Source organism: Pelophylax lessonae (assembly GCF_965119305.1).
Source record: "Pelophylax lessonae genome assembly, chromosome: 1".
Taxonomy (NCBI): Eukaryota; Metazoa; Chordata; class Amphibia; order Anura; family Ranidae; genus Pelophylax; species Pelophylax lessonae.
The window spans coordinates 333,725,262-333,738,524 of NC_138768.1; the positions used below are offsets into that span (position 1 = coordinate 333,725,262).

At 45.2% G+C, this 13,263-nt stretch overlaps 1 protein-coding gene across 1 annotated transcript in view; it reads left to right on the forward strand.

The window, feature by feature from the left end:
- SPTLC1 (serine palmitoyltransferase long chain base subunit 1) overlaps window positions 1-13,263 on the forward strand; it is a 193,476-nt gene that overhangs the window by 154,466 nt on the left and 25,747 nt on the right. Inside the window, exon 12 of the mRNA XM_082259354.1 lies at window positions 8,787-8,841. Coding sequence (XP_082115480.1) covers window positions 8,787-8,841 — 55 coding nt within the window. The remainder of the gene's footprint in view (window positions 1-8,786; window positions 8,842-13,263) is intronic.

Genomic DNA, 13,263 nt, shown 5'->3' on the forward strand with positions numbered 1-13,263 from the left:
AGAGTCTGAGGGGGAGGCGGAGGTTGCAGGGGTGGATGATTCCCCCCCGGGACGCCCGAGGAACGCGCAGCTATGGATGCGCTGATTCTTGCCATCAAAGAAACACTACATTTAGAGGATGAGCCCAATCCCCTGGGCATTGTGTCCTCTTTTGGTACACACAGGACCCGCAAGACGGCGCAGGTTTTTCCTTGCCCCGCAGAGTTTCATCACACAGTGAATCAGCTGATCTGGTTGAAAAGCTGGTCGGCTGACCAGAAATCCAGGAAGACGGTGGCTAATATTCCCTATGCGGGGTCTCGCCTTTTTGGGGACTCCCTAGATGAATTGGTTAAAGGAGTCACTGGGGGCAAGAGCACTCTGCTGCCCCAGAATCCTAAGGGCAAGTTTTTCCGCGGCAAGCGGGGCCCCCCCTTTAAGCCTAATCAGGGGTCCTTTCGTGCCTTCAAGGCACAGAACAAGGGTAAATCTTTCAAGGGCCAAGGTGGCCAGACTCGGCAAACAGAAATCCGGCCAAGCTGGGGCGGCGGCTCAGTCCGCCTCTGCCTGAAGGGTCGCCCTCACCCATTTCAGGGGTGGGGGGACGTTTGCGCGGTTTCCTCCAACCTTGGCTGCTCCGAATCACGGACAGGTGGGTTCAGGAAATTATTCGGTCAGGGTACAAGATCGAATTTCTTTCACGGGGCGGTTACAAGACCTGCATCAAGCGGTACAGGATCTCCTCGCCCAGGGGGTTATCGTGCCGGTACCTCATCGGGACAGGTTTCGGGGGTTTTACTCGAATCTGTTCACTGTGCCCAGAAAGGAGGGCAAAGTGCGTCCGATTCTAGACTTAAAAGCTCTTAACCGCTTCGTGCACGTTCGAAAGTTCCGCATGGAATCGCCCCGTTCGGTGGTGGCCTCCCTGAATCTGGGAGAATTCCTGGCCTCTATTGACCTGAAGGATGCGTATCTGCACATCCCCATTTTCGAGGGTCATCAGCAGTACCTCCGATTCGCTATCGCGGAGGATCATTATCTGTTTGTGGCGTTACCTTTCGGTCTCGCTTCGGCTCCAAGGGTCTTTACCAAAGTATTGGCGCCTGTTCTGGGCCTGTTGCGGGCACAGGGCATTGCGGTCTTGGGATATCTGGACGATCTCCTGCTAAGGTCGAGTGCCAGTCAGAGCCTGCTGCGTGATCTGTCCACTACGGTCCAGACGCTCCAGGAGTTCGGTCGACCTTGTCTCCTTCAGTTCGTCTCCCATATTTGGGGATGGTTCTAGACTCTGCTCAAGCAAAGGTATTCTTACCGGAGGACAAGCTCTGGACCCTACAGAACGAGGTCAGGTCCCTCAGGGACAACGAATCCTCGTCACTCAGGACCTGTATGCGGTCCCTGGGATTGATGGTGTCGGCCTTCGAGGCGATACCATATGCACAGTTTCACACGTGATCTCTCCAAGCGGAGGTCCTGGCCAGGTGGGACAGGCTACCTCAGTCATTGGACCTGAGTGTGTCTCTGAGTTGCCAGACCAGAATGGATCTCTTGTGGTGGCTTCAGTCCCCGGCTGTGTCGGAAGGAAAATCCTTCCGACCAATTCAGTGGACTGTGATAACCACAGATGCCAGCCTGTCGGGCTGGGGTGGCGTCCTGGGCAACTTGTCTGCCCAGGGCACTTGGTTGGAGGAGTAATGCTCCCTTCCGATAAACATATTGGAATTGAGAGCGATCAGGCTGTGCCTGCTCCACTGGTCAGATCGTCTTCAGGGCCGTCCTATACGGGTGCAGACGGACAATGCCACTGCGGTGGCTTACATCAACCACCAAGGGGGCACCAGGAGTGCCCGGGCAGCCCAGGAAGTGACCGGTATTCTGTCTTGGGCCGAGACTCATGTCCCGGCGATATCGGCAGTTTATATTCCGGGTGTAGAGAATTGTCAGGCCGATTATCTGAGCCGCCAGACACTGGACCTGGGGGAATGGTCCCTGCACTCGGAGGTGTTTTAAATACTGTGTGCGTGATGGGGATCCCCGGATGTGGATCTGTTCGCGTCTCGGCTGAACAAGGTACATGGACATCGTTCATCTGGCCGTCGAGCCTCCATGGCGGCTGCCAATGCGAGAAGATCTCCTGTCTCAGGGACCGATCTTCCATCCTGCTTTACAGTCGCTGGCTTTAACGGCATGGTCTCTCCTCAGAGGTCATTCCTACTTTAATCAAGGCTAGAAAAGCCTCTTCTGGTAAGATTTATTACCGTACATGGAAAGCTTATTTTGCCTGGTGTAAGTCCAGGGGCTTCTCTCCTCGTTCATACTCGGTGGCGAGGGTGTTGGCTTTCCTCCAGTCTGGTGTGGACCAGCGCCTTGCGTTGGCCACGATTAAGGGCCAGGTATCTGCTCTGGCTGTTCTTTTCCAGCGCCCTGTGGCGTCTCATTCCTTTATTCGCACCTTCATTCAAGGTGTGCGTCACTTGGTCCCTCCTAGAAGGGAGCCCTTACCTACATGGGACTTGAACTTGGTTCTATCCGTGTTACAACGGTCCCCGTTTGAAAACATCAGGGAGATTTCGTTACCTCTGCTGTCTAAAAAGGTTGCCTTTCTGGTGGCGATCACTTCTGCTTGCAGAGTGTCGGAGTTGGCGGCGTTGTCTTATCGCTCTCCTTACCTGGTGGTTCATAGCGATAAGGTGGTCTTGCAAAATAACCCGTCCTTTCTTCCAAAGGTGGTTTCGGATTTTCACCTCAATGAAGACATTGTTTTACCTTTGCTCTGTTCGAATCCTAAGCATCCTAAGGAGGTTGCCCTGCATTCCTTGGATGTTGTCAGGGCGATCAGGGTTTACCTGTCATCGACCGAATCCTTTCGGAAATCAGATTCTCTTTGTCCTTCCTGAGGGACCTCGGAAGGGTATGGCTGCGTCTGCGGCGACCATTGCAAAATGGATCAGACAGACAATTGTACAGGCCTGTTCGTTGAAGGAACGGGTACCACCCTTCCCTGTCAAGGTGCACTCTACCAGATCGGTGAGTGCGTCCTGGGCCTTCCGGCATCAGGCCTCGGTGGCCCAGGTGTGCACGGCTGCGACTTGGTCGTCAGTGCACACCTTTTCAAAATTCTACAAGATTGATGTTCTGGCATCAGCTGATGCCTCCTTTGGCCGCAAAGTTCTCTGTGCGGCAGTACCATAGGGGACCCTGGTTTTTGTGCGGGTCCCTGGCTGTTGGGGTTGTTTACCCCTTGGTTATTTGCTTTCCTGGGTTGTTGCTCCTGTCAAGCTTTTTTTGTTGCCCAGAAGGCTCCCTTTAGCCAGCGCTTCTGCTGCGGGGATAAACACTGGGGTAGTGTCCAATTGTTGGGGAGGGAGAATTGCTTCCTCTACTCCCGGTGGGGGTATCTGCTGTTGGGAAAACAGCTCACGCAGATTCTCTCTCAGACTCTCCGGATCCAACTCTTTTTCTGATGCTGGGCAGATGCCAGGGGCACTCTGCCCTGTAGCCAATGCTTCTGCTGGGGCACCAGATGAGATACTCTGGACTTGCTGCTGATCACCATTTCCCAGCCTTCCAGTGCCTGTCTCAAGTCCCCCTTCTGAGACCTTCATGCTATCAGCTTGTCTCGCTGCCTGGTGGACCTCCGGTGCGTTCCGGCATTCTAGCGCTCGCAGTGCCCTCTGTATCATCGCTGCTTCTTCCATTGCAGTTAGTACGGGAAAATGCAGGGTCACCCCTGGCCCCATTTGCTTCTCATCTTCGTGACTGTCTGCTATTTCTCTCGGACAGTCCCAGGCAACGGGAGCCATGCCAGGCTGCTGATCACCGTCAAACAGCCGCTTGTAGGCAATCTCGAGCTCCCATTCCTGCTCAACCAGGAACTCCAATTCCTCCAGGTCACACGCCTCGTCGGGGAGGTCCAGCACCTCATCTCGGAAATCCAGAATGTGTTCCAGCCGCCACTCCTCATCGCTCCCAAAGTCTGGGTCTCCGTACATTTTTTGATGGAGCAGCCCCACGCCGCCATAGCCAACGCCTTCTGTTGGGCTGCCATCTGCTGTACCTGGCCACAGTTGAGCCGCGAACCACCGGAGGGCTCTGTAGCTGGCGTCCAGCCTCATTTCCTCCTGGACCAATCTTCCGAGCTCCGTCTTCCCTTCATCTCGTGGTCGTTCCCTCAGGAACACCTCTCGCGCACGGTACTGCTTCCGGTACATCTCTGTGGAGGAGGGAAGGATCTTCCCCTGATGGTGCCGCTCGTGGCTTAGCGCCTCATGCCAGAGTTGCCGGCGGATCACATCCTCCCAGCCGAGCCTGGTGTGCTCTGTCGCTGGTCCCCGATGGTGCTTCCGCATGCCTTGCAGCCTCCTCCCGAACTCCGCTCTCATGCTGGCTGGTCCCCGTATCACTCCTCGGCAGCTGCCCAGATCTTGAATCCTGGTGGTGGTTTGGATGTCCTGGACTGCAGGAGACATCCCACCGCTGCCAACCAATGTAACGGATCTTTGTACCCCAGCTGGGCACATCCGCCGAAACTGTGTCTCCTGTCCTCCAAACGCACCCACAGCCTGCAGAAAAGCCATATCCAGCCCGTAACCCCTCAATCACGAGACAATCCACACAGGTGTTGAGGGTTAACCATGCAGAGCTTAAACTGTTTATTACATTCCAAGACAACAGTTTTACATACAGTTAGGGAAACTCCCCTTAGCCTTTCCACAGAAGGGGGGGAAGGGAACCAACCAATGAGAACTGAACATTTGTACATTTGAAACTTGCAGTCTTAATACACACCCCCTGCGGAGAGATGTCTCCAACTCAGACCATTGTCTGCCATGAATCCACACACTTAGACACAGAAACAGGAGGGGGGGGGGGGATGGGTTGTAACATTACATTACATTAACTCAATGCCATGAGTCAGTTGTTCAGAGGATGAATAAAGGGAAAATAAAATGCAATGTCCCAAACTCATAAGAAAATGACACAAAGGGGTTTACAATCCAGGGACAGGGTGATCCGTCACCCATAGTGACGGCTAGTACCGTCACAGTAAGGTTCCTTTCTCTGATGTGGGTACTGCGTTGCCTTTCTGATGGTTGCGTTGCCCACCCCTCATGTCTACACTGTTTTGGGACATCCCCATTGGTGAAGACTGTATGAGTGGGCGGTGACTGTCTCAGAGAGAGGAATTTTACGGTAAGATTTTACAAAAATTCCATTTTTTGTTTTTTTGGTCTTATGTAATCTAGTTTTCTGGGATACAAAATTTTGGGTTTTCACTAGCTGTAAGCCATAATCATGAAAATTAAAATAAAGAAATGCTTGAAATGGATCAATCTGTGAAATGCATCTACACTGCTCAAAATAATTAAAGGAACACTTTGAAAACGCATCTGATCTCGATAGCGAAAAATCTCATGCTGGATATCTATACTGATATAGACTGGGTATTGTGTTGGAAAAGAAGGATGCCACATCGTTTGAAAATTCTAATTATCAACCTGCAGAGTGCTAAATTCAAAGCCCCAAAAATGATGCGGCAGGCTAGTCCATTTTGCTGAAGTTTCATTGCAGCAACTCAGAATGGTATTCAGTAGTTTGTATGGCCCCCACGTGCTTGTATGCACATGCCTGACAACATCGGCGCATGCTCCTAATAAGACGATGGATGGTGTCCTGGGGTATTTCCTCCCAGAATCTGGACCAGGAAATCACTGAGCTCCTGAACAGACTTATGGGGGCCATTTAATGGTATCCATTCCTTCATCCTCAAAGAACTTTATGCATACTCTCACCACAGGAGGCCGGGCATTGTCGTGCACTAGGAAGAACCCATTACCCACTGCACCAGCGTAGGGTCTCACAATGGATTCAAGGATTTCATCCCCCATATTGAATGGCAGTCGGGATGCTATTGTCTAGCCTGTAGAGGTCTGTGCGTCCCTCCATGGATATGCCTTATCAGACCATCACTGACCCACCACCAAACCGATCATGCTGAACGATGTTACAGGCAGCTTGACATTCTCCACGACTTCTCCAAACCCTTTCGCGTCTGTCACGTGTTCAGGGTAAACCTGCTCTCCTCTGTAAAAAGCACAGGGTACCAGTGGCAGACCTGCCAATTCTGGTGTTCACAGTGCTGGGCCCTCGGGCCACCCTCATAAAGGGTGTTTCTGATTGTTTGGTCACACATTCACATCAGTGGCCTGTTGGAGGTCATTTTGTATGGCTCGGGCAGTGCACATCCTGTTCCTTCTTGTACAAAGGAACAGATGCTGGTCCTACCTTCTGCAGCCCTGTCCAGCTCTCCTAGAGTAACTGCCTGTCTCCTGGAATCTCCTCCATGCTCATGAGACTGTGCTGGTAGACACTGCAAACTTTCTGGCAATGGCACCTATTGATGTGCCATCCTGGAGGAGTTGGACTGACTGTGCAACCTCTATAGGTTCCAGGTATCGCCTCATGCTACCAGTAGTTACACTGACCCTAGCCAAATGCAAAACTAGTGAAAAACAGTCGGAAAAGATATTAATTGGGTAAAAAAAATGTCAGTAACCTCCACCTGTAAAACCATTCCTGCTTTGGAGACTGTCTCATTGTTGCCCATCTAGAGCACCTGTTAATTTCATTAACACTAAAGCAGCTGAAACTGATTAACAACCCCCTCTGCTACTTAATAGACTAGATAAATATCCCAGGAGTTTACTTGACTTGATGCTATAGTATACGATTACAATTTTTTCCTTTTAATTGTTTTGGAGCAGTGTGTATAAAATATGAGTTTCACATTTGAATTGAATTACTGAAATTCACTTTTTGATATTCTAATTTTATAAGATGCACCTGTATTTCTGTAGTATGTCCATTAAAAGCAATCCTCTTCAAGATATATATATATAATTTTTGTTCTTGTTTTTTGTTAAATCCTACGTTATTACCATATTTATGAATTTATGTTTGATTGGAAATTAAATTTTTAAGGATTACACTTCAAACAAAAACAAACTTTTGATTCACTGAACAGTTGGAAACCAGATTGAAAAAACATTCAAGCTGCACTATTGCTTCTTTTTAGATTCAACAAATAATAGACGGATTAGAACTTTACACACAGGTTGATTTTTTTTTTTTTTTTTTTTTTTTTTTTTTTTTTTGTGGTTTGATTGATCAAGTGAATTAATCAATCAAGTTCTGAGCTTTTTTTTTCCCATCCATGTACCTACTGAGATTTCCCTTTTAATCTGGCCATACATTAATCATTTTTTTCATTCAATGGGTGCAACAAAAATGTGACCCAATTCCCTCATCCACACACTTTATATGGATGAGGGAATCACTCTCGCTGTGCTATTGTATTCTGACGGCAGGGAGCCTTCCCTCTCCAACACAATACACTGATCAGTGTTGCCCAATAAAGCCAGCAGCAATGACCCTTCAGGAAAAACAGGACAGCCTGGTTGTACAGAAGTTGATCTGTAGATCGACTTCTGTACAACCAGCCTGCCCAAAATGGATTGATATTAAGCTGGTCACTGCTGAACTGACCAAATTTTGATCCATGTATGGCTGCTTTCAGTCTCCTAAGAAAATGATGGAAAATCTCTGAATGCAACAAGGGTACAGACAAAAAACACCTTCACACCATTTTTATAGTGTGAAGGGCGATTACTCTTTATAATGTTTTATTGCTGTTAGTGCTTTTCTGTCCCAGTGACAACCACACCCCCACTGCTTGTACAAGCGTAACTGGGTTAGGAAGTGAGGAACGATCACCCCGACAGGGTGAAAAACAGAACCGAAAACTAAAACACTTCCCCAATAAGTCAATCAATCCAGAAAAAATACCACTGGAGTTGGGTCCTAAAGTGTGGGCACCTTTTTAGTGCACCAAATAACTCTTATGTAAATGTAAAAATTCTACATTTGCAGGGAATAGATTTTGCCATAAACCCCGCAATGTATTACTTACCTTAGCCGTTCTTGTGATATTTCAATAAAAAATGTTGCATGTCTTTACAGCTTTCTGCTTGGAAGCTTAAGTAGGCAATACAGTCATGGTGGGGCATAGCCGCTATTTATCATTGCATGATCTGTTCAGTTTTGGTAAAATTGTAATTCTAGACAAATTTCCATGGGAAATTGCAGCAATTCTAATATACAGTAAATGTTTTCAAAAAAAGACATTTAGTATGTACTTTTTTGATTCTCTTTTATTGACTAACTTAAGGTATATAAAAACCCTAACCACAAATGTTTTATTTTCTACGTTTTAGTCTGGTAAATATACCATTTAATGTTTTCTTATTTGTTTCTTGACTGCAAAAAATATTTGTTGATCCTGCCCAAAATCCAGTAATGTTTTGTTGTCTGTGCACTCTGCAGTCTTGTATCAAGCAGTTATCAGACTTCCTAGTGTAAACTACATAGCCTCTTCCCTATATGTTATGGAGAGGAGGAGGTGTTTAGTCCCAACATATTATCTGTCCTCAGGTGGAAATGGATAGAATACAGTACAGTGCATGATTGTTTTCACCCTAGGACAAAAAGTGTGTTCCTGGCAGGATCACCAGGTAAAAAAAGTAAAAAAAAATTGCAGTCCTCCTCTATAAGGACTGATGAGCTGCAATAATACATTTTTATTTTTGGGTTTGGAGACACTTGTTTTGCCACTTTGAAGCTCCAAAATGTGGGAATGCATAGGTACAGAGGCTTTTTTTCTTTTTAAACACAGTATTGATATACATTGTTTTTATACTGGTATTTTTGCCAGGGCTTCTTAACACATCACCTTTTTGATTTTTCAACAGAAATTTTCTATACTTTGAGAGAAAAATGCAAGCGTATCCACAAAGCATTGCAAGGGTGAGTGTATGCTGCAGAACTCCAATATTGGTGTATTCTGGTTGATATGTGAGATCATATTGAAGGGTGGCCCAATTTCTGCTTGTATTTTAAGCTCCATTTTGGTTGTTTACAGTTTTACAATATTATAATTTAAAAAAATCCAATTGTAAGGAATGGTTCAATTAAAACTCAGTGTTCATTTAAAACTCAGTGTTGTAATTTTAGCTGGGTGTTGATGATGTAGATCTGATATAATCATTACCACCATGCCTCTGGCCCTTTCCATCACTCCTCCTTTTACTTGACTGCCATAAAGCCACTAAGATCTGCTATTACCCGTAGTGCTAAATGGGGATAAACCCGTTCCAGGTGCTTTTACGGATACGAATCAAACATACATATACACTTGTGAACTGATGGTACAAACCCCCCAACTTAAATTTCTATTATACTATGCTAAGGAAATAGTGCAAAGTAAATGATCAAACTGCTAAATTGCAGTCCACACGTAATAAAGATCAAAGTGTACAATCCCGTGTCCCCTTGTGTTCAGACACCAACGCCACACTAACCACTCATCTTCCACTATTGAAAGGTCCCAATGCGCCTTCCCCCACTTGGGGATCTTATCCAGTAGTTTATATATCTCCAAATTCACCAGCACTTCACTGCGTTTAGACCTCCAGCTTTTAAATCCAGTCTTCAGCACACAAATTTTAGCCCAAACAAGATCCTAAAAAGGCCATCAAATTTCTGCACTGAAGACTGGTGTCCTAACCGTACCAAGTAAGGACAAAAGTCAATATGGAAATGTGAGTTTTTACATAGGGTAAAGGTTTACTTGCAATGAACATTTTAAAGATTGCATTCATTTATTGTTGGAAATATGCAGAACAATTTCTCTACCACTGATATAGAGCATCAAAGAAAGCAAATTCTGACCACCTGTCCTGTTTAAGCATATTTCCTTTTCATTTATTTATTTATTTTTTTTTTACACCTTCTGTTATCTGTAATTAACAGCAACAGGGCCTTAGATTGTAGATACAAGAGTGTCGCATATCCTTTTGAACTAAAAGCAAATTCATCTGTGTAAGTGGTGTTCTTCTCTCATTGAGATTGTTTTAGCTCAAAGCCTTAGGCAAATGCAGTCTTCACAAGAAATGTGGCAGATGTCCCTAATCCCATGTGACCCACCAGAAACCTTCAGCAATCCTCTCTTAGCTGTCTGTAATTTTTCCTTGAGCTTCATGAATGACTCGATCGCCTGGAGGTAGTGGGAAACTTCAGACTACTTACAGCAATATAATGGTCCAGAAGCATTATCCTCTACTTTAAGGCTGCTGGTGAGGTCACTGCTCAGTCATCATCACATTCCTTATGACCTTGTGCAGGATTCTCTAATCATTGTAATCTTGGACACTCCAGGAGCTCTAAGTTTTGTATGTTACCAGCTTGAAACCTGCATAACAAAACTCGGCAAGTAATTGTCAGTGTGAACTACAAAAAAAAAAATCTTTAAAAATTACCTGCTTTTAAATTATTCTTAGAATTTACATAAGTTGACTATAGGGATTTAACTTATTTTTTCCTTTACAACCACTTTAAAGTGAATGTAAAGTCTCGTTTTTGTTTTTTAATACCAACCATGTTATGTTATACTTACATCCTGCATTTGGTTTTGCACAGAGAAAAGGGTCCCTTTCCGCTGCTCCTGGCCCCTCCCTCCTGTCGAGTGCCCCCACAGCAAGCAGCTTGCTATGGGGGCACCCGAGCCGAGCTGCAGCTCCGTGACTTTGACAGCCGCGGGAGCCAATGGTGCCGCAGCCAATCAGGAGGGAGAGTCCCAGACAGCGAGGGACTCGAGGACATCGCTGGATAGAGATGGGGCTCAGGTAAGTGTTAGGGGGTTGCTGGGTAGGCTGTTGCATAGATTTTTTATCTTGCATAGAATGCATTAAGATTAAAAAACCTTCTGTCTTTACCAGTTCCAATTATAGAAAACTACTGATCAAATTTTTTTTTTATTGGGTACACTCGAATGTCAAATTTTAAAAGCATTTCAAAACTTGCAATGCATTCAATGTGTGGAAGAATGAAAGCAAATCCCTTACAAATGTATCAGTTTGCACATTGTAAGTGTATGTGTGCAGTCATTGGACTCGCCCCGGACCTCAGACCGCTATCATCACCCACACCCTGAACAGCTTCTGCACTGCAGGGAGAAACCACAACACACGGGGGCAGGGCTTCTCCTGCCAGTCAGCCCGGCAGCTGGCGGCTCATTGGTCTCCAGACCAACCTGTGAGCTGTCTTCCCTGCTGCTGGCCATGCCCATAAGTCAGCGCTCTAAAACACCTACCTGTGGGCATGTGTAAGCTTATTCCAGCATACAGGAATGGTACACAGAGGAGAGGCTGACACTGCTCGCCCCCTCCCCCCGTCATCACTGGCTGTCGGCGTTGGTTCAAGGATGTTTGTCTGTACAGGGGAAGGTGCATTTTATGCCCCCCTATCCTGGCAGCTTTTTGTTCCTTTTCAGGAATGCTTGTGTCTTTTCTTTTTCTTTTCCCAGTTGTCCAACTGAAAGTATCATTAGCATATTTGTTATGTGCATTAAATTGTTTGTAAAGTCTCCAAATCAAGCTCCCATGATAGGTTCTCAATACTAATAGCAATGCAATCTCTAAATACCTTTTCACAGCAGTGCTTCTGTGCAGTCACATGGTTTTTCCGGGTCTTACTCCCAATCAGAGGGACTCCAGTCTCCAGTGCAAGGGACTCTCGTTCCCCTGCTGGTTTAGCTTCAGGAGGGGAGGGGCTTCACACAGCCCATGGAAATTATTAGGGGGGGGAGAGAGATGCAGTTTACTGACAGGAACAGGCAGGATTAACCAGGTATTATACTATATGAAGAAGGATAAAGAACTTTGCAAAAAATGATTAGCACAAAAATAAGGAAGGAAAAATCAACCAATTGAAGAAAAAAATGATTAATCGCATGAAGGATCAATTGATCAAAGGAAGGATTGGTCGATCGATCAATAGGAGGATTGGTCAAAGGAAGGATTGGTCAATCACAAAAAGGATCAAAGGAAGGATCGGTCGATCGATCCCTGGGAAGGATCAGTTGATTGAAAAAAGGATCAAATGATCGAGCAGTGAAAGGAAGGATCAAAGATGGGAAAGATCGATTGAAAGAAAGGATTGATCGAAGGAAGAAAGCATTGATTGAATGAAGGATTGGTGATTGGAAGGAAGGATCATTCAATTAAAGTAAGAAAGGATCGGTTGAAGGAAAAAATGGTCAATTGATCACAGGAAGGTTTGGTCAATTGACCGCAGGAAGGTTAAAAGTAAATAAGGAATGGTCGATCAAAAGAAGGATCAAATAATCGATTTGAAGGAAGTGTCGATTGATTGACTGATCGTTCAATTGAAGGTTTTTTAAAAGAAGGATCAGCTGATCAATTTAAGGAACCTAGCCTTAATAATTAAATGATCGATTTCAATGTATAGCAATCATTTAAAAAAAAGTTTATAAATAAAAATAAAAACTTTGTAGAAGTAACTAATTTAGTATTTGGAAATTGTAGTTCAAATACATTTAGTTTTTAAATTTTGTTTAAACATTATTTTCATGTGAAAGCAAGCTAATCTGTTACCTGTCTCAAAAGACAAAACACTGTGGGAGACACTGCAGCTTTAACAAAGAGGAGGTGAGGAGCAGCTTCGTGAGCCAATGGCACCCGCTGCTATGTCAGCCAATCAGGAGGTAGAGTCCCGGACAACTGAGTCTCCAATGCAACATCGCTGTTTCAAGATGGGGCTCAGGTAAGTATTAGGGGGCTGCTCCACACAGAAGGTTTGCTAGTGTCGTTAGTACAGGGACAATGCATATTTTTAGCACTTATCACTATATTCGTGTCACTGGTTCCCGCAAAATATCAGCTAGTGTCTGATTGTTGGCTGCAATATCATAGTTCCACTGTAAGTCACTGATCGCCACCATTACGACTATAAAATAAATGATAAAGATTCCATAAATAGATCCCATAGTTTGTAGACGCTGTAACGTTTGCATAACCCAATCAATATACGCTTGTGATTTTTTTTTGTTATGTTTTTTTAAACTAAAATCATGTAACCGAATACATATTGGCCTACATTTATGAAGAAATGTGATTCTTTTACATTTTTTTTATTTTTTAATTGTCTCTATCGCAAAAATAAAAACGCAGTGGTGATCAAATCCCACTATATGAAAGCTCTATTTGTGGGAAAAGGACATACATTTTATTTGGGTACAACATCACACGAACGCACAATTGTTAGAATAATGCTGTGCTGTATCGCAACAAATGGCCTGGTCATAAAGGGAGTAAATCTTCCAGAGGTCAACTGGTTAATGAGGCATTTCAGTGTATAGTTTAAGTAGAA